Genomic DNA, 20,600 nt, shown 5'->3' on the forward strand with positions numbered 1-20,600 from the left:
ATTTTTTTTATTTGAAATCTTTCCAGCAGTCACACCGTGTAAATTTGCACTTCAGAGAGTCTAGGAGTGCTTGAGCTGTCAATCAACTTTGACTGATGAGCAGTTCTGCTCGATTTCCTGTGATAAACAACTTGAATTACTTGAGTACATGAATGTCCTCTGGAGTTTCTTTGCTTGCAGTTAATGTGACATCTGTGATATAGGGTCGTTTTGCACACTGTCCTAAATCTAATTCATCTAGCAATTAGAGGACTTTGATAAAAAAAATGTAATTTAGTGGATTATGCCAACAAACCGTTAGGTCAGCATAAAGCAGGATGAACATATAATGCGTGCTGAGACACTATCATTTTGACAGAGGCGGAGTTTAGCAGCTTTTGCGTCTGAGCTCCTTAAATGTAAAATACAATTTTTAAATTTAAAGAGCACCTATTGTCGAATTCCATTTTTAAAATGTCTTTTGGTGTGTAAGTGTGTATTAGTTCATGTTAACGGTATGCAAAAGGTACATACGCCAAAGTAAACGTGAGATGCAAGTTATCGTCTTATACGTATATCTCTTTTCTTGGACAACAACAAACACACAGATTGTAGGCAAAAGTTTACTTCCTGGGATTGTTGACGTAGAAAAGACCGACATTATCACAATTCCTCCCACTTCGGACTCATAGCCTGTAAGTTAACTCATGTTAGCATTGCATTGTGACCAAATCGTTCAAACATGGTAAGGAGCGTCACATTTCCGGCAGACATCAGAGGTATTCAGACTAATCACAACGTACAGATTAGCTGGCCAATCACAGAGCTTTTCAAATCTTTGCATTTCAGGAAGAGAGTGAAATCTGGAGCTACAAAAACGTACGGTATGCAGTGTTTCCCACAGGATTTTGAGTTGACTGTGGTGGTGATGACGTCACCCGCTAATTAACATATATGTGACGTCATCATGTCATGTTTGCGTTTGATCTAGTGTTGGCAACTGAAATATGTTTCATTTCTACTCTTTGATCTGTATCTGTATTTGATCTGTATTATATATCAAATTATATTTTAAGCCGAATTAAGCTGTTTTAAATGGTGAAATAAAAATGTAAATGGGAATCATGAAAATTCTATTTGTGGGGGCCAGTGTTGATTCTGTGGTGGGCCACCACAAATAAATCAATGTACTATGGGAAACACTGGTATGTGGAAAAAATAATGTTTTTTAACCTAAACCACTCAAACACATTGTATTATACCAAATACACTAAATAACTATGTTTTTAGTAATGAAATAGGTGTTTTAATGTAAATTTATGTATTTTGAAAACGAATTTGGATGAGTTTACAATATGCTTCATGATACGCACATTTCACAAGACACTTTTGTTGCAACAAACAAAATAGGGTAGAAGTCAAAGCGACTGTTGACTTATTTATTACTCAATTTCTGAACAGTTACAGTAAAGAAGTTATTTGGCCTTTAATTTATTATCCTACATTTTAAAATACTTGCGTCTTTTACATATTACGGTGGTAGAAAGTTTTGCCGTATTTGTAAGTAACTAACTGGAATGAAAGTTTCCATTCCAAGAGTGAAATGACCTGCAGGTCATCTTTATTTATTCACACAGTTACTCAGTTAGAGTGAGTCTGTTATTAACCAAGACTGGGCTTTTTGAAAAGGAAAGAAAGAGCCAATAAACAGCTAATATAATAGATCACACCAGAACATTACGCTGGTGTAGCACTGATACCGTGACACCTAATCTAAACACAACACCTAGCCAAAGCCAAAGTCTGGTAGATCAAACGGAAAATAAAAACCCAGACGTAATATCCACAAAATTACCAAAACGTCATCGCTGGAGCACAGGTGATTTATCACAAAGACAGAAAGATACTAGACATCAATCTCATTTCACACTGATAAAAGTGCTACACTATGGAATATAAGATACGATATTGGAAACAGATTGGAAACTTTGAAATTCATTTCGTACATATTGGTGGCTGCTCAAACTGTGACAAAATTGCAAACCTTGATGTGCACATACTGTTCCCTGCCTTGGGAACAAGGCTGAAGCACCACATTCTTTTTTTTAGCAGAATTTGTGCAGTCAGACTTGCACTGCAATATTATAAAGGACATATAACGTCACTTACACATCTTTAGACATATCGAAACGGCAATCTGAACAATAGCAAATATGAAGCCCCGTTATCCAGAAGAACATGTGAGTGAAGACAGGAACATAAGAGAAGGTGAAGAGAACAGTACAGCACATGCACGGCAGAGGACATTAAAGGAGAGGAAGACAAAATAAGGAGTGAGAAACATTTGCCCAGGAACAATCAGTGCTTCATCAAGGTTAATTAGTCTGCGGAGGCAACACCGTCATTTTCTTCATTCATCATCCAAAGTCAGCCTATTGGTTTTCAATAGCACAACCCACTTTTTAGGTACATAAAAGATGAGCTTTATTATCGTTATAAATGTTAAAAAGTTACAGCGGTTTCTTAAAACTGACGCAGGTAGCAGGAAATCTTTTACTGATCTACGCAAATTCAAGATTATCGCTTTGAGAAAAATAAATGTTACAACACAAGCATATGCTATTAACCAAAAAATGACTTATTGTATAAAGTATATGTCAAAAAAAAAATCTGTTAAACGAAGCAACACCTGAATCCTTTGACGGTCCAGTTTGTATAATATACAAAGGGCAAGGTTCACATCAAACCTGTGTGCCAATCAATTAAGCACTTTAGATTTACTATATTCTGCCATTACTTAATCGATGTAATATAGTGCTATGCATTATCTTCATCTAAAAACTGTTTTTTTTTTACTTAAAACTGATCTTCTCTGTAAAGCTCTGGCTAGACAAAGCCCCGCTAATCATAAATAAAAGATTACATGGCTACTCTATGTAAACAAAGGTTCAGAACAAAAAGTGGATTCTTCTGCATCACATATAAAGCAATTTATTTGATGTATTACAGGTATGACTACTTAGCCATTGCTACTTCAAAAGTACCCTATGCATTCTACAGAAAATGCTTAAATTTTTAATATCAGATATGATAACCTATATAGATGTCATCAATGTGTTTTTATCAGTTAGAATAATAATCGAGCAGAGCGGCTTCTGTTTTGAATGAAAACGCTTGTCACCTTAGGCATGCTGCCAAATGCATGCACTCTTCAGTGACCAAACCGGCTACCTTTGGCCTTTCTTTAGCTTTCTCTGATCCTTCTCTCTTTCATCCACATGCACATGCTCGCCTCCCTCATTCGGCTCTCCTCCCCACCCCTCATTCTCCCTCCGCTTTAAAAAGAAGAGCGGCGCACAGCCGGGATCCGTAGGACTAGAAATAACCTTCACATGGTCACCGTTCATTGCTATCACTCAAACACATGGGCGTCTGTGGCTGAGCTCCTGCACACACACACACACACACACACACACACACTGAGCGAGTACGTACCACTCCATGAACGAGGAACTCAAATAGTTTGCTCTTGGTGGCTTTACGAGCTCCTCCAGCGGTCTCCTCCGAAGCCATTTCCCTCTCGTCTGCCTCCGCTCTCGCTCTCCTCGCTGTCTCTCTCCTTCTCTTTTGTCTTTCCCTCGCCTCTCTTCCTTTTCACCCTTCGCTCACCTCCTTAACCTCCCTTCAAGGCTCCCTGCTCCACTTCCCTTACTTTCTGCTCTCCTCTCTCTCTCTCTCTCTCTCTCTCCCTCTCTCTCTCTCTGTCTCTCCAGCTCTGTGCGTGTTGGGAGCGTGCTGCCCTGTCGAGTCTCTCACACTAATGTTTGGTTGAGCTGCTCTTCAGGAGCCCGGCTAAGCGAGAACGTGGGGGGTTGAGAGTCGGGGGTCTTTCAGGGGGGTTCCTGTGGGCCCACCACGGCCGCCCCCTCCCCCTTTACAAACACGTTCACACGAAATCACACACGCTCACAGGCTGCTGCAGCTGTTGCATTCCATTGGTAGATAACGGAATGCTCGCTGACTGGTCGGTCGCAGACTGCTGCGGCGCAGTTCGTCTCGCCGTTAAGTAAACCCCTCCTCCTCTACGTTCACTACCGCTCTCGCTCTCTTTCTCCCGTTGTCTGCTGCAGTCGAACACAGCAAGGCTTGGAATACGCCGCTTAGTCCCCAAAAATGGGAGGGAGGTTCCTTAAAGAAGCAGTGAGGAAAAGCTTCAGACTTATGTGCAAATAATACAGGCTCGGAAAGCGTTAATGGTTGATGCACGGCAGCGATTTTTAATATACCTGTCATATCAACCATGTAAAGGTCAGTCAGCCTTTATTAATTAATAAGGCTTTCAATGATTAACTGTTCTAAAAACCCAAGACATTGCAGATCTTTATTTAAATTTGTCTCATGGACGGGTGTAAATACTGTGGGCTTCAGCATCAAATTTCTCAATTTATTCTACGTTTGCTGGGTCAGTAACTAAATTTACATTTTTCCTTACCCAAACTGGCTATATATATATATATATATATATATATATATATATATATATATATATGTATATGTATATGTATATGTATATATGTATATATATATATGTGTGTGTGTGTTAATAATATATATGTTAAGTACACCTAAATGATACGAGAGCAATTTTTTTCCGCTTTTGTTCATTAAAAAGCTATGTGGGGTATTTATGTGATGAAATGATTAAAGATGCACAGATGTACCATCATGTATTCTTCTTATTGCCATTTTGTTGCCTGTTAAGCCTTGAGTATAATTAGTTTTTTTAACACGTACGCTCACTGTCAAGCACACAGCCTAAGCATAGTTTATTACGTGTTAGTACGTGTACACATTTATGAGACAAAATGCAATACCTCCCCTGCCCTACATACTACATACTCCTATAAATGTTTACAAGGCGTACGTATTATCATGACAAATATTTGCATCACGTGCACTGTACACGGACCTTCACGTACGTGAAAAAAATTAACTATACTTTAGTTTTTACTGTCTATTACTGTTCACAGTAATAATGAATTTAAGTGGTTACTGTGTCACTAGAATGTGGCCACTGGGATCTAATTACAGTTGCACTGGTTATTATTTAGCCCTGCAAACAGGCCTATTTTTCCTACAAATGGTAATGCTTCAGTTAATATATTTTATCAAATCTAGGTCAGCAAGATTTGTGGGCTGCTTTAAGCATTGTTATCTTGTGTACAAAGTTACAAAATGCTTCTAACTCCTGAATAAACTATCCTTTATCTATATTTGTAGATTTTTTATTGAACTATATAGGAATTTGTATCTTCCTTTCACATACTTTTAAGATTACTTTTATAATATGTTATTTATCAAGCTATTAATTAACTATTATGTACAAAGCTGTAACCTAAAAGTGTAAAAGTTAGCCATTTTAAAGCCCCTATTTTTGACCATTAATCCAAATTTTGATGGAGATGTACGTCCCTTTGATGGTCCTCCAATATAAAAAAAAGATAAAAGATAAAATAAAAAACTGAGACTCTCTCAATAGCTTTGCAAAAGTCACAACACTTCCTTCAGCCCTCCCATTTGTTTTAATTGAAAACAGTGTTAATCTATAAATTCAACTCAGTACGTGCTAAATCACACCTTTCAAATTTGACGCCTTTGTTTGGCAACATCGCTCAATACACAACAAAATTATTATTTTGGAAATATTGATCTGTTTTGCGATCTCTGATCTCTCTTGAGAAACTGGTATGTCAACAAGGACGTAGATAGGTTGGAGCAACTATAATATTAAATACAATTTTCACTAAGAGCATTCATTTTATGAGAAATAACCAAACTTTCAATTAAAACAAGGTTTCCTCCTTAGGAACACAAGTAAAGTGGTACGTACCAAAGGTAAAACTTAACTCTTTCCCCGCCAGCGTACTTTAAAAAGTTGCCTGTCAGCATTTTTTACAAAATGCATTTTTTTCAGCAAGTTTTACAAAATGCCTTCCAGAACGTTCACTTCTATAAATATTTAAACATACAATATATTAAATGAAAGAACAGACCCTCTGCTTTCAAACAAATAAACAAAAATAACGGAAAAAAACCTTTCAACTTCTTAAATCATTGTCGCTTGGGGTTAGATTTTGGGTTTGAGTTAGGTTGTACTTTAATGTATTGGTTTCTAGATTTCCGCTTTTTAAACTATTCTCGCCTGGAGTTGGGGTTAGGATGTCTAAAAATGTAACAGAAAGTGATTCTAACCCCAACCCCAAGCGACAATGCTAAGAAAATAGGAAAAAACAATAAGAAAACAATACAAAAAATTAAACGAAAAAGAAGGTTGTGCAACGGACACAAAAAACTATTTATAGAAATTTGTGTGAGTGACACAGCAAAGACATTTGTGCCCAAGGCATGAAAAAGCTGAATTTCGTGCCATGGACACAAATAAATTAATAAAATTTTTAGTGACTATAACAGGACTTTCCATGAGATCAGTCAGTAAATATGGGAAGGTTTCTACAAAAATACAAAATTTTGAACAAAAAGCTGAAATAATTTCATTTTTGTAAAAAACTTTTGCTAGATATCAGATTCAGAACATTCATCAAAACAAACAGAGTTTTAACTGTTTTTGAATTAGCTGATACTTCAGTTTTTTATAAGTTGGGTAAGAGCGCCATCTAGTGGATATTAGCGGAATTTTAGATTACTGTAAAAACTCATCAGGGAAGCGTCATTGGCAGGGAAAATGTTTTCTCTTAATTGACGAGATAACTCATCAATGGCAGGGATATAGTTAATGTCTACTGTTTTCAGGTCATTCGTGACCCCTGTAGGATCACCGTCATAACTTTCAGTTTTTTGCACTAAGAACTTTCTAAATTGACAAAAATACCTTTCATGAACGCAGATAAAGAAGTCTACTCTAAGATCTATAGACAGGACTAATTGTCCATGTAAAGTCCAATATTAAATGAGCTCTCAGTTTGTCACACCACAGAAAAATGTGTTATTAACCACCTAGCCAAACTTGAATGACAAACAGAAACGGCAAGTTAATAAAATAAGTAGGGATGCTCCGATCGATCAGCCGCCGATCGTAATCGGCCGATAACGGCATTAAGTGACGTGATCAGCACTCACTAAATTTGCCGATCTCATGAGCCGATGTTTCTGTTTACTTTTGTCATCATAGCGTTCCTGATGCGGCTGCAATTAGAGACCATTTTAGACAGTGCGAGCATTTTGTAACCAGTTGCTCATGTGTGACGTGCACATTTGGATTTCTCTCTCTGCCTTTACAGAGATATGCGTATTTTCTATGAAGACACGCTCCGGTCCTCAGCGCGATGCGTCTTCACATCCCTATCAAACAGTGTATACAACACATATCTATCGCGGACAATTGCATCCTCATGCCGCAAGTTTATTATTTGCATTTGTTTTGAAGTTTTGAAGGTTTAAACTTCCATTTTCCTCACAGCTGCTCTTGTTTGCGGACACCCGCCGCACGCATACACAGCAGCCGGTCATCAGTGCACGTGAAGAGAACGATCTTGCCAACGTCTTAAAGCTACAGTATCCTAATTCATCTCTCAATAAAATTACTCTCTGCTCATCAGTGAAGAACTGTTGTACTTCATACGAATGCATGTATATTTAACCACAGTGCGTGCACTGTATAGCGCGTCGTGAATGTGTTGACATTGAGCCTGGACCCATTCATTCCTATGGTAACAAACAGGGAAGCCACCAAACACTTGCGTGTTTTCCCTATTTAAAGACTGTTACATGAGGAGTTATACCAGTAAGTATGGTGCCACAAAATAAAACTTTTTTTGGTACCATAGGAATGAATGGGGCTAGGCTAAATGCTAACACATTCACGACGCGCTGTACGGTGCACGCATTGAAAAATAGGTATGTATTGATGCATCTAGGTTGAGGTAATAACATAGTATAATATGGCAAAAGGGTAGACTATTCCTTTAACAGACATATACCTTTTTGAAGGCATATTACATTTCTCTTTGCAAGAAGAAATATTTGTTGTGCTTATTTATTTGATTCTCTATTAAAACAATAATATACCTAATTTATAGTTAGTTTCATTTCTACAAATGGTGCAAACTCTGCTAGATTAGATAAAAGATTCCCATTCCACTGCCATTCTGAGATCGGCAGTGATCGGCAGATCATGATCTTGGTGATCGGTAATCGGTGATCGGCCCCAAAAATGCTGATCGGAGCATCTCTAAAAATAAGTTATCAAAATTTGGAAAAGCAGGCAGGATTCTCTGCTCTCAAACACTGGGGTCGGTCTGGTGTCTGCGCTGAAACGACACCCACTCATGTGGAAAGCTGCAATCTCTCTCAGCTTTCAAATACCGCTACAACCTGAATGGATGCTCACAGTTGTGTTAGGGGTGGGGCCTTGCTAGGTGGCTTCAGTGCGTTAACTAAGCAAACCATCTTTTTAGTCCCAACAAAATAATTCTGAACTCAGAAAAACGGTGTAAATCCATAATTCAGTACTATATACTGTAGTTCACAGTCTTTGCAACGTGTTTCAGCAATACATTTCTAACATTTATAATGCGTTAAGAAACAACTGTTGGAAATTACTTTACCCGGTCTTTAAGGGGTTTTCACACCTAGTTCATTTTAGCCCTCCAAACGTTCTCGGAGCAGTTCAGTTTGTATATGTGAACAAAGCAAGTGATCTCAGACCACCCTAAAAAGACCCAAAAGCGAACCAAACTCAGACCACGTTCAGCTTAAAGTGAACTGGGTTTGGTTATTTTAAAATGAACTATATGTAAAAACACCCTATAGGAGTTACAGTAGTCAACTACAGCTTCTTTTGTAATCCATTTTTACTTTTTCAGAATCAGCCGAAAGATAGCTTTTATAAAATAAAGTTTTATTGAATTTCAAAACACTTGCTTTTGACACATTATTTTAACACTGCATTTCTACATCAAAGGGGACATTTCGCAACTTTTTTCCCCCAGAGTACGTATGTAAGATTCTAGTTCAAAATATCATATAGATAATTTATTATAGCATGTTAAAATTGCCACTTTGTTGGTGTAAGCAAAAATTGTGCAGTTTTTGGGTGTGTCCTTTAAAATGCAAATGAGCCGATCTCTGCACTAACTGGCAGTGGCGTGGTTGGATAGTACAGATTAAGGGAGGTATCATCCTCTTCTTACATCACAAGGGGAGCCAAATTTCAATTACCTACTTTTTCACATGCTTGCAGAGAATGGTTTACCAAAACTAAGTTACTGGGTTGATCTTTTTCACATTTTCTAGGTTGATATTTTAATTATAGCACTTAAAGGGGACAGAGAATGAAAAACCATTTTACCTTGTCTTTGTTAAATAATGGTAGTCTACCCACATTCACAAACATACAAAAAGTGCTAAACATGCTAAACATCTCAGTCTCATAGAAATTCCTCTTTTAGAAATGTCAGGCAGAAAATAGCCCAATCTGAAAAACTGATGCTTATGACATCACAGGCATCTAACTGCCCATCCACTTTAAAATAATTGGCTAAATTTTTTAAGTGGCAGCAAAGTCAGCCAATCAGTAATGAGATTGCAAGTTAAGCCAGTAGGGGGAGCCAAATAGGTGCAAAACCACTTGTTTAAATTCCCCCACCCTAATAGAGCTATCTTAGAGAGGTTTTTAGGAAGCTTCTAAGCCATTACAGACCCAAACAAAATTTTTTTTGTCTACATGTCACATCACAGAAAAGGATAAATACTCCGTTCAACCATTCTATGTCACCTTTAAACATGGAAAAAGTCAGATTTTCATGATATGTCCCCTTTTAAATAAGGCATATGTCTTCAGTCTCTGTTTTGCATAAATTCTAAGGGGCTGTTTACACTTGGTATTAAGATGTGTTTTCATCGATCGGATCACAAGTGGACGAGAGAGACACATGACGTTTACACCTGGTATTTAAATCCGTCTCTTTTGTCCACTTTCGACCGCTTCTGTGCTGAATACTATGAGGGGGTGGTCTGTGAGACGGTGGGCAAGTCTCTCTGCTGTCATTCAAACTCGAGCGGGAGTAATTATGAGTTTATATGGACGCAAACTAATATAATGTCGGAGTGCACTGCTTGTTTAGCAAGTAACATGCTGCGCAGTGTTTTGTACATGAGTATGTAAGAGCTTTCTTTGAATTTTCAGCGCAATTGATGAAATAGGATCGCGCAACTTTCAGACGCTTTCAAAACGAAACTACGGAGATCAGCCGCTTAGTTTTATCAATGAAAGGCTAAAAATAGTGCTGTTCACCGAATGTTCACGCCAGAAGTCAAAAAAAAGACGTGAAACTTGTGTTTAATACCTCAGATTAGATAAATGGGCGGAGAGAAGGCGGTCGCGTGTGGCTGTTCGAACGCATTCAACCACATGTGCGTTCCGCAGCTCCAAAGCGATCCAATCGAAAGTGGTTTCGACCACCTCTGGATGTGGTTGAAAGTGGTCGAAAGTGGACGAGCTCAAAACGTTTTGAACACCGTTTACACCTGGCATTAACGTCGTCCACTTGTGATCCGATCGACGAAAACACATGTTAATGCCAAGTGTAAACAGCCTCTAAGTTAACACAGATGAAGAGGAATTGCCCTAACAAGGACATAACTGTCAAACTATTGGCATCCACCTGTGAATCGTTAAAATAACTTCCAGAATGTCTGGCTGAACACTTAAAAGATCAATATGGTTATGAATCTACACAGGACTGGAGAGGTCTTAAAATGAAGATTGATTACCATTCAAAACAAATTGGAGATAAGGGAAAACAAATGCCTAAATTAGGAAAAACAATATCTAAGTGACTGGATGCTCAAGCGCGCTCACTGTTTATTGAACCATTAGAAAGCTGCAAGAAAAGGTCATCTATCAAAACTTTCTGAATTAATAAGGAGACTTGTGAGAGAAGCCACGGAGAGGCCCATGATCAGTTTACATACGTTTAAGAATTTAGATAAGAATAGAAGTGGAGCAGTCAACTATATCAAGACCTCTGCTTTAATAGAAGGAGGTGGCACAAAGGAAGTAATTACTCAAAATGAACCATGTGAAAGCATGTCTAGAGTTTGCCAAACACCACAATAATGATCCACTTGTTATGCAGGAAACGATTTTTAGACTAAGAAAAATGAGACCAAGATCAAGCTTTTAAAGCAACACTATGTAGTTTCTTTACCTTTAAATAATGTCTCTAAAATTATTTTAGTGATAGAACAACTTTTAACTGGACAAATTGTACTGTTGCTGCAACCTGAACAGCCTCCTAGCTGCTACAAGCACACTCTGAAAGTGGCGGTGGAGGGTAGGAAACACAGCCCCGCCCCTCCCCCTGCCTGCAGAAGAGTGTCTGATACCAGCCACTGTTGCGCTCTTCAACCACATGGGGGAGCTGTAAGTCATTTTTACATGGAAACTACATAGTGTTGCTTTAACAAAATTTGAAGTGGTATGTGACCTATCATCGCCAACATAAACACCCTAGAATGACGTCTAGTTATAGTGAACAAAGAGATAATGCAGAAGAATGTGTTTTAGTCTGATCAAAATGTTGAGGAAATTTCTTATAGCTCAAATGGTAAAGCATTGTGTTAGCAACACAAAGGATGTAAAATTGATCACAGGGAACAAACATAATGAAAATGGGTAAAGCTTGTACGCTTTGCAATTAAAGTATCTGTGAAATGTAAAATAAAAGTCTACAAAACTTATAAGCTGCATTCAAATAAATGAACTTTAAGACAATTAAATTACAAATAATATTTTAAAGCAAAAACTGAAAAAAAAAATTCAATGCAATTCTGTTAAATGAGAAAACTGGTTAATCTTCTGCAAAAAAAAAAAATAAAAAATTGTAACGTACTCAATGTTTGTTATCAATTCACTAGCAAAAACAGACCAACATTAAAATAATTTTCACTGCTTTCATAGAAATGACCGTTTAAACCTTTTATAAAAACAAGCTTCCCATGACTTATTACCAATGTGAGCACTTTTTACTTTTGATCACCCCATTACATGAGTAAGTTCCAGTCAGACAGCAGAAAAGATCTGCAAGTCTCAGTACCCCCTTGAGCCCCCCTACTGTAAGTCTCCCATTTCCCATTACAGCTCTGCCAAATGCTCAGGTCCCATTGACTGGAAGGTGAAGGGGGTGGGGCACTTGAAAGGGGTAAGCATAGATTTGTGTCTATTGTGAGGTAGGACAGATTGACCTCAAGCTGCAGTTTTAAGTTTCTCCTGCAGAGGTCTGTATATGCCTCACAATAAAAACACAGACTCTTACCAGTGTGCCACAGCACATTTTCATTTCACATTTACACAACCGGCCATAAGGAATGTGTTACAGGATGGCGCTTTGCGATATGAAAGAAACAGAGATTTGCTTACTGCATACACTATGCCATAAGTAAATCTTCTCTTCTTCCTAACTGCTAACATAAAATGACTGGTCCTGTGGATTGTGCCTTAATGCAAACATCGAAATTATGTTTATTTGATATCGTTCATAGCTTCCATAGACATTAATTTTTTTATTTGCAAAAAATAAATTTAGCTGTTATGAGGACCTGGTGGTGAATTCACTTTTCAGATCCATAAGCAGTTCTTAACCACAGGGTTGGACAGTGTGAAAAAGACTCCAGCCAAGTGACAGCTATTGTTTTGTGTATTTTATGCTTAAAGGAATAGTCAATTTTCTTAAAAGAAAAATCCAGATCATTTACTTACCACCATGTCATCCAAAATGTTGATGTCTTTCTTTGTTCAGTCAAGAAGAAATTATGTTTTTTGAGGAAAACATTGCAGGATTTTTCTCATTTTAATGGACTTTAATGGACACCACCACTTAACACTTAACTCAACACTTAACAGTTTTTTCAACGGAGTTTCAAAGGACTATAAACAATCCCAAACGAGGCATAAGGGTCTTATCTAGCAAAACGATTGTCATTTTTGACAATAAAAATAACAAATATACACTTTTAAACCACAACTTCTCGTCTAGATCCCGCCCTGAAAGCGTCAGCGTGACCTCACGCAATATGTCATGACGTCAAGAGGTCACAGAGGACGAATGCGAAACTACGCCCGTGTTTACAAGAGTGGAGAAAGAGGACCGTTCCGACGTTGTTGTATGTGGAATGATACTAATTAGTCTTTGTGTCAGTTTATTGTTTGTGTCAGTTTATTGTTTTGGTCCGCAAATGTGCGTTTATATATGTAACACGTGACCTCCCTACGTCACTGGACCGGCTGGACCGGACCTAGACGAAAAGTTGTGGTTTAAAAGTGTATATTTGTTATTTTTATTGTCAAAAATGACAATCATTTCGATAGATAAGACCCTTATGCCTCGTTTGGGATCGTTTATAGTCCTTTGAAACTCTGTTGAAAAAAACTGTTAAGTGTTGTTAAGTATTAAGTGGTGGTGTCCATTAAAGTCCATTAAAATGAGAAAAATCCTGCATGTTTTCCTCAAAAAACATTATTTCTTCTGGACTGAACAAAGAAAGACATCAACATTTTGGATGACATGGTGGTGGGTAAATTATCTGGATTTTTCTTTTAAGAAAATTAAATATTCCTTTAATGGAAAAGTCCACCTAAAAAAATAAATAGTAATTTCACTGACTTTAATGCATCTGTTTTTCATTCTTTAACAGTTCATACACTCTTATAAACAAAAATGCTAAAAAAAAACGATCTTCACAACGATGCCATAGAAAACATTTGGTTCCCCAAAAAAGTGCTCAATCAACAGTTCTTTAAAGAGTAACTAAACCCTTAACCAACTTTTTTTAGTTAATCATCTGTAAGAATGATGCTTTATTAGTGCAGTTCATTGATTTTAGTAAGTTTTTTGACATTTGGATATAAAGTGTTTCAATACTACAATATATGGTGTAAAAACGTCTGAGTGCTGCCCTCTTCAGGTTGAACGGTGGCTACTGCAGTTGGATTATCCTATTGGATGTTGGGTCCAAAAAGTAACTCGTGACGTAAGCAGGTTCAAGCTCGCCACGCCCTTGTTACGATCTCACCACACACTTGGTACAAGCTTAGTTCGTCCCCTCTATCTCCGTAGGGATCTGCCCACTTTTCTTGCATTTTTCAAATATTGCCAGTGGGTGGAGTCATGCTCTGACCAGGGGTTTAGTTACGCTTTAAGGAACTTAAACCATTTTTTTCTTATCTTTTTATAAATCCACATTTATTAATTTAACAGATGGTTTCATGCAATGCAACTTATACATAAGGGAGCATTCAACATTTTCTCTTATAAGCCAACAATAACCAATAAGCTTTTCAAAAAAGCTTAAGAGCGCCATTTTATAAGGAAAAAGGCAGCCAGGATATCCTTCATAAATTTAGCCTTTGTGTTTCATGGTCAGGTTTAGTCATACAGGTTTAGGATGACTTGAGGGTTAACACGACAAAATAATATTTGGTTTTGAGTTTCAGCTAACTTTGTTTCAATGCATTACATTTTTTTTCTGCTTTTACTACTTGATAACATTTTTTTGTGTTTGTGATCACTGAACTCAACTGTATATAGTACACCAATGCAATATTCTGAATCTTTTTCACATATTTGTGACTTATTTACCCACAGACAACTAGTTTCTATATAACCTACATCCTTCAGTTTCACTCCGTGTATGTGGACAGAGAAAAAGGATATAGACAGAATAAGGCCAGAGCAAGAGGGACAAATCTAATCTTTCTGTTCATCTGTAAAACAAAAGTACACAAACCTCAGTCCAAATCTGAACACTCGTGTTCATTCAAGCGCACACAGATCATGCGAAAAGCAGCCTATCAGTGTCAAAGTCCTCCGCTCAACCACGTGCCGAAAAGTGTTAACTCAGTATGGATTAACAATAACAAGCTAACCCTGACTTTCCTCTCTCTTGCTTACTTGGGTGAGGGGGCAGGGTACTAAATAGGATATTGAGCGTTTCCCCTGTAAAAATGGGTCAGCTCTCTGTAAGCCAGACAGTCTGTCTCAGAGACGAAGAAAAAGAAATCGGGTGGAGCGCTGCACTGCACTACAGAGTCCATCACAATCACTGTGACTTGACTATCAGCCTTCTACTTCTCACAAATGAGCTCTCAAAGAGATGTGTAAAAAACAGAGATGTTTTAAAGCCCACCAGGCAAGAGTATTTGGTGATATTATGGCATAAACTTCATAACAACACGTCAGAGAACTGCTATGACTTGTGAATGATGATTGTAATCAGGTTTTCATAAATCAATACAGAGGTAGTCTGCAAGTCAAGATAAGGATACAACAGTTTAGTCTTTGCTCAGAACACTCATTTAGGATGGGAACATTTAATTGCACTATATGCTGCATAGACAGACAACATGTAGCTTTAGTCCTTGTCTTACAACAGAAAATTTAAGAAAAAAGAAATTGCAATCTATTTAATACAAAAGGGACTTAGGAAGGAAGAAAGGAAGTTTATTAACATTTCACTTTATATTTTTAAGGTCTGCATTGTTCAAAGTTTCTATTTTTGATGTCCCCAAAATTAAGTGGTATGGGTTCGAAATAACAAGAGTATGTAATGTAAAAAAAATGGATGAAATAATCATACACAAAGCACATAAACATATTACATAATAATTAACGCATGATTAAATTCTCAAATGTGTTGTTATGGTAACCAAACCCAAAATAGTAAAAAATTTGATTTGACAGAAATGTAAATGTGAAAAGCTACACTTTGTGGCAAGGTGCTGACCTCTTACATTTTTAGTGAGGTGCGCGTCCATCAGGCTAGGTTAGGCCATTTGGGTATGCGTCTATCCTGTACACTCGACGCAGAAATTGGGCTTGTAGTGACATTTATAACCACTTTCTTATTAAAGCAATTTAAACCCCTCCAAAAGTGTTTTCTTACTGTCAGAAATGTTTTTGGTTTTTCTTAATCTGCTAAATTTTATATTAAGCATATGGGGTGGTTTCCCGGACAGGGATTAGCTTAAAACTGGACTAGGCCTTATTACGATATATAACTAGTTTTAACAAACATGCCTTACTAAAAACATTACTTTTGTGCATTTTGAAATAAAAACAGAGGGTATTTTAAGATATGTCAGTGCAAGTTGTTTTCAGTTTGGACAGCTCTTACATTTGTTTTAGTCTGGGACTAGTAATCCCTGTCCAGGAAACCGCCCCATAGGTGGGGCCGAGAGATGGTGGCAGGGGGGCCCCAGTTTTATGACATTTCCTATAATTTATCATGAATTCTGTGTTATTAAACCTAAAAAATATAAGGCTACTAACTAACAACACTACTTTGTATATTTCAATGTTTTGTTTAATTAAAATGTTACGTTTTAGAACAGGTTTTTGTCATAAATTGTCTTTGGGGGGGCCTGAAGGAAAGCTCCATACACAAGGGGGGCCGCATGCTGAAAAAGTTTGAGAACCACTGGTATACACTCTAAAAAGTAAAAGTTGGATTAATTTTTTTCAACTTAAATGTTCTCACTTTACGTTGAAAAAGTTGAAAAGCTTACATTTTTAGATGTCACAAACTGAATAAAAAAATCACCTTAAATGTTTCACTTAAAATGATAAAATTTAAGTTGAAAAACTGACTTTTTTGTTGACAATTGAAGTAATTTTTCACATTTTAGAGTGTACAGTATATATTGTCTACAGTTTAATTAATTATAATTGAAAACGTGAAAATGGTGCCGAAATATAAATGACTAAATCGAATATTTAACACAACTTCCCCGAATAGTGGAAATGCTGAATACAGACATGGGAAATTTACAATTCTAATTCTGCACATTATAAGAGCAGACTCAATCTGGACAGTCATGTAATACAAAAGCATTGAAAGAAGAAATAGAATGAAAGAAAGCATTTAATAATCACCCCTCCATCTCTCTGCCTGCCCACTCACTCTCAAAGAGCCAATTCTGCCTAAAGCTCTTGAGGTGTGACAGCTAGAAAAAGTTGGTCCTTGAATGTTAATGGGATTTCTCAGAAGATTGCTGGGCAGTGAAGCGAACTTCTGTGATCCTTTCTATGTGTTGCTGGCCCGCTCCAATTGTTTCCAGAGAGAATACAGGGCCTTGAGCTCAAAGACACACCTGCAACTCTGTACAGAGCAAAACCTGCTACTAACAAATTACCTCATTCGAAACCAATCTGCCTGTGGTATGTATAATCCCTTTAGATATAACGCCATTAAAAAAACTAAAGATTTATCTAAAGATTTTCACTGTGAAACATCACATTGCTTGCCATCAAAATGTGCATTGTTTTAAGCCAATAAATTACTAGTAGTTTACAGAGAAAAGGTGCGAGTGAAATATTGTGGTGGCTTAAGCTTTTTTCTCAATGTACAGTACAACTATGAAATTTCTTTTTATTTTTTAAAACAAATCACCTGACAATTACTCAACTTCATTCTTATCTTATTGTTTTTAAAAAACTGAGAGAAAAGGAAACAACAACATAAACAGCCCAGTCTGCATGAACGATGCCATGATTTGTTCAAAGGAAATGTCATTACTGCTTTTGTAACTTTATGAACAGGATAAATCTGTAATACATAGTTAACTTTATATTTAATGCAATATTTGGAGGGGGCAAAGGCCACACATTCCGATTAGGGTTACTGTATGAAAATCAAATATTTTTCTAAAGTCTGTATGAATTTAAAGCACCACGGGGAAACATAAAACCTACAGATCATAAATCACACTGCTACCGCCACAAACTTGAATTCAACATGAAATACAGTATAGGTTTGGTTAACTATACTATTAGTTAAACTACAGATTTACACATCAGGTATACCAGGGTGTTATTTTTAATCCAATACCTCTATACCCAACCATCATAACAAACTTGCTGACATTATGAGATTTTAAGTAAAACATCATTAACGAAACTATAAGCTCAAAGCTGATTTGAGATGTTACTACAAATGTTATTACACTTTCAGAGAGTGCATGTACAGTTCATTGATGGGTTAACGTTCCTGCAAAGCACCTAAGCAGAAGTGATGCTGAAATTACAAAGCATTCCAGCCGCATGTCTCTTGCCAAAGATTAAATCTGTCAGCAAACTCCTGAATACTCATATTCAAGAAAACAAGGTTTTCGAATTCCCAAACTGCAGAAAGCAACCGAAATGATACTGTAAACAAATACAGGCTAAGTTGTCACTTAATAGAAGTCATACAAAAATAATTTTATGATACTGTTAACATACAAAATAGTACTTTAATCATGCCACTATAATGCTTTTATTTGGTATGAGGACAAACTCTGATATCAGAGTCACTTTACTTAAATAAAAAAGTTAGATTATGAAAAACATTTTTTATATTAGGTATGGGACGATTACCGGTTTCAAGGTATACCAAGGTTTCAAAACCACTATCATTTTCTGTAATACCGTTTTCAAGGTATAAGCTGTGTTTACACAAAATTAATTAAATTATTAATAAGTAATATATATATATTTTTAATTTAAGCATTTTAAAGGCTTTATTTTTACCCGGCATACATATTGTATGTTGCTTAAAAATAAAATGTATTGTGTCCAGTTGTTGTTTGTATACGTAGGTGTCTAAAAATAACATGTTTTAGTGTTGCAATGTCAAAACCCCAATACTGTGAAACCGTGGTATTTTTGCTTATGGTTATCATGCCGCCAAAATCTCATACTGGCCTATGCCTGTTTGATATCATGGCTATTACTTTTTGGGGCATTTTCCTAGACAGGGTTTAGATAAATCCAGGACAAGGTCTTAGTTATATCAGAAAATTTAATTTACAAAAGCTTAAACAATACTCGTGTGCATCTTGAGACAAAACAATGGCACTGATATATGTTGAGATATGTCAGTACAAGGTAGGGATGCATAACGATTAATCGCAATTAATCTATAGCAGAATAAAAGTTTTTGTTTACATCATATATGTTTGTGAAGTTTAAACTGTGTAAAATAATTATGTATAGATAAATATGCACACATGGATGTATAATTTTAAGAAAAATATATATATTAAGTATTTATATATAATATAAATTATACATACATATACAAATGTAACGTTATATACACAAGTAAACATTTCTTAAATATATACATGCATGTGTGTGCATTTATCTATACAAAGTTATTATACACAGTTCACACACACATATATGAGATGTAAACAAAAACTTTTATTCTGCTTTAGATGAATCGCGACTAATCGCTATGCATCCATAAGTACAAGGTGTTTTTAAATTCAGGCAGCTCAAACATCCATTTTAAAACGGGAAACCACCCCCTCATGATTTTTAACATAGACATGCATAATAGCACATAGGGAAATTAAACATACCCCCATATGATCATGAAATAAAAAATGCACTCATTTAAAGCAACTTTTAGTCAATTAAATAGAGTTTACTATGAATATTTATTTTATTACATAAATGTATATCACTCTATTTATAGATTGTATTCATTTTCAGGTCTGGAAATCATAATTTTAATATTCGTTTAATGTCCATGGGAAGCCGAATTAACCCTTTTTTTACCTAACCACTGAATGAAAAGCAATTATGCTTGAAACATTTCGGCCACCTTTAATTAAGCACTGCAAAACAACTTTAGTGTGTTCAGTTTTGTTTAACTTGGACATACCTTAATGTTTCATATCAGGTACTTTAACTCCAACATAAACTGACTTATTGCGACCCCTGCAACAAACAATTACCCTCTTGAGAGAGTACATCTCATGCCTCTGAAGTGATGCTTTGAACCTCACAAGGTTAAGAAAGCACTCCAGTCTGCAACAAGGATCATATGAAGCCGCCTTCATCCGTATCAAAGACAAGTGATGGAGAAGAGGGAATTAACACGTGCTGCTCCTGCACTCAGAACCAATGTGTGCTTTCTCCTAGATTTACATAGCGCATTCATGTCTCTTTACATTACCACATAAACTAGATCCAGTCGGAAAAAACTCCCCTGCGCACTAATCTGACTGCCTGTGATGAGATGGGCGGATTATACATCATCAGTGGACGGTAACACATTGCAGACACTAAACACTGTTGTTTAATAAGTATTGAGCGAATAAGATTACAATTTTATGATCTTACTGAAAATGTCCTACCTTTCTATCCATAGCAGAATGTTAAAGTAGCCGGTTTGCAGTGAAAGGGTAGCGGTTTAAAGATTGCGGATGTTTGTCCGGAGCGATGGAGATGAAGTTCGTTATAGAGCCTGAAGCACGAGCACACACGTTCCCTGTTGCTCGGTGCTAAGTGACTGGACAGTCAGTGTTGAGAGGAGGCGGCGGAGTGAGGAGGGGATGCAGCCGGAGACGGTGAGACCCAGTGCGGTGAGAGCTGAGGCGCAGGCGCGTCCGACGTTGCTGCTCAATAAAATTCGGCGATTCATAGGGAACGTCATCAAATTACCCGCCGCCCACCGCGCGCAGGGTCAGTGTATCCCGCGGGCAGGAGACTGGAGTCTGAACTTTATCCATGAGGCCTAAAATATTGAAGCAGCGTGTGCATAAAAAGTCCGCCAAA

General features: G+C 37.0%; 1 protein-coding gene across 3 annotated transcripts in view; it reads right to left on the reverse strand.

The window, feature by feature from the left end:
- Positions 1-20,321, reverse strand: part of smarcd3b (SWI/SNF related BAF chromatin remodeling complex subunit D3b) — a 43,033-nt gene extending 22,712 nt beyond the window's left edge. Inside the window, exon 1 of one of the 3 annotated variants that reach the window (XM_055207488.2) lies at positions 20,180-20,321. In XM_055207488.2, the coding sequence (XP_055063463.1) occupies positions 20,180-20,191 (12 nt within the window). In that variant the 5' untranslated portion in view covers positions 20,192-20,321. Of the gene's footprint in view, positions 1-3,474; positions 4,411-20,179 lie in introns of those variants that run through there. The other 2 variants (XM_055207477.2, XM_055207497.2) reach the window with 2 other exon arrangements.
- Between the last annotated feature and the right edge of the window lie 279 nt (positions 20,322-20,600).

Source organism: Misgurnus anguillicaudatus, chromosome 21 (genome assembly GCF_027580225.2).
Source record: "Misgurnus anguillicaudatus chromosome 21, ASM2758022v2, whole genome shotgun sequence".
Lineage (NCBI taxonomy): Eukaryota > Metazoa > Chordata > Actinopteri > Cypriniformes > Cobitidae > Misgurnus > Misgurnus anguillicaudatus.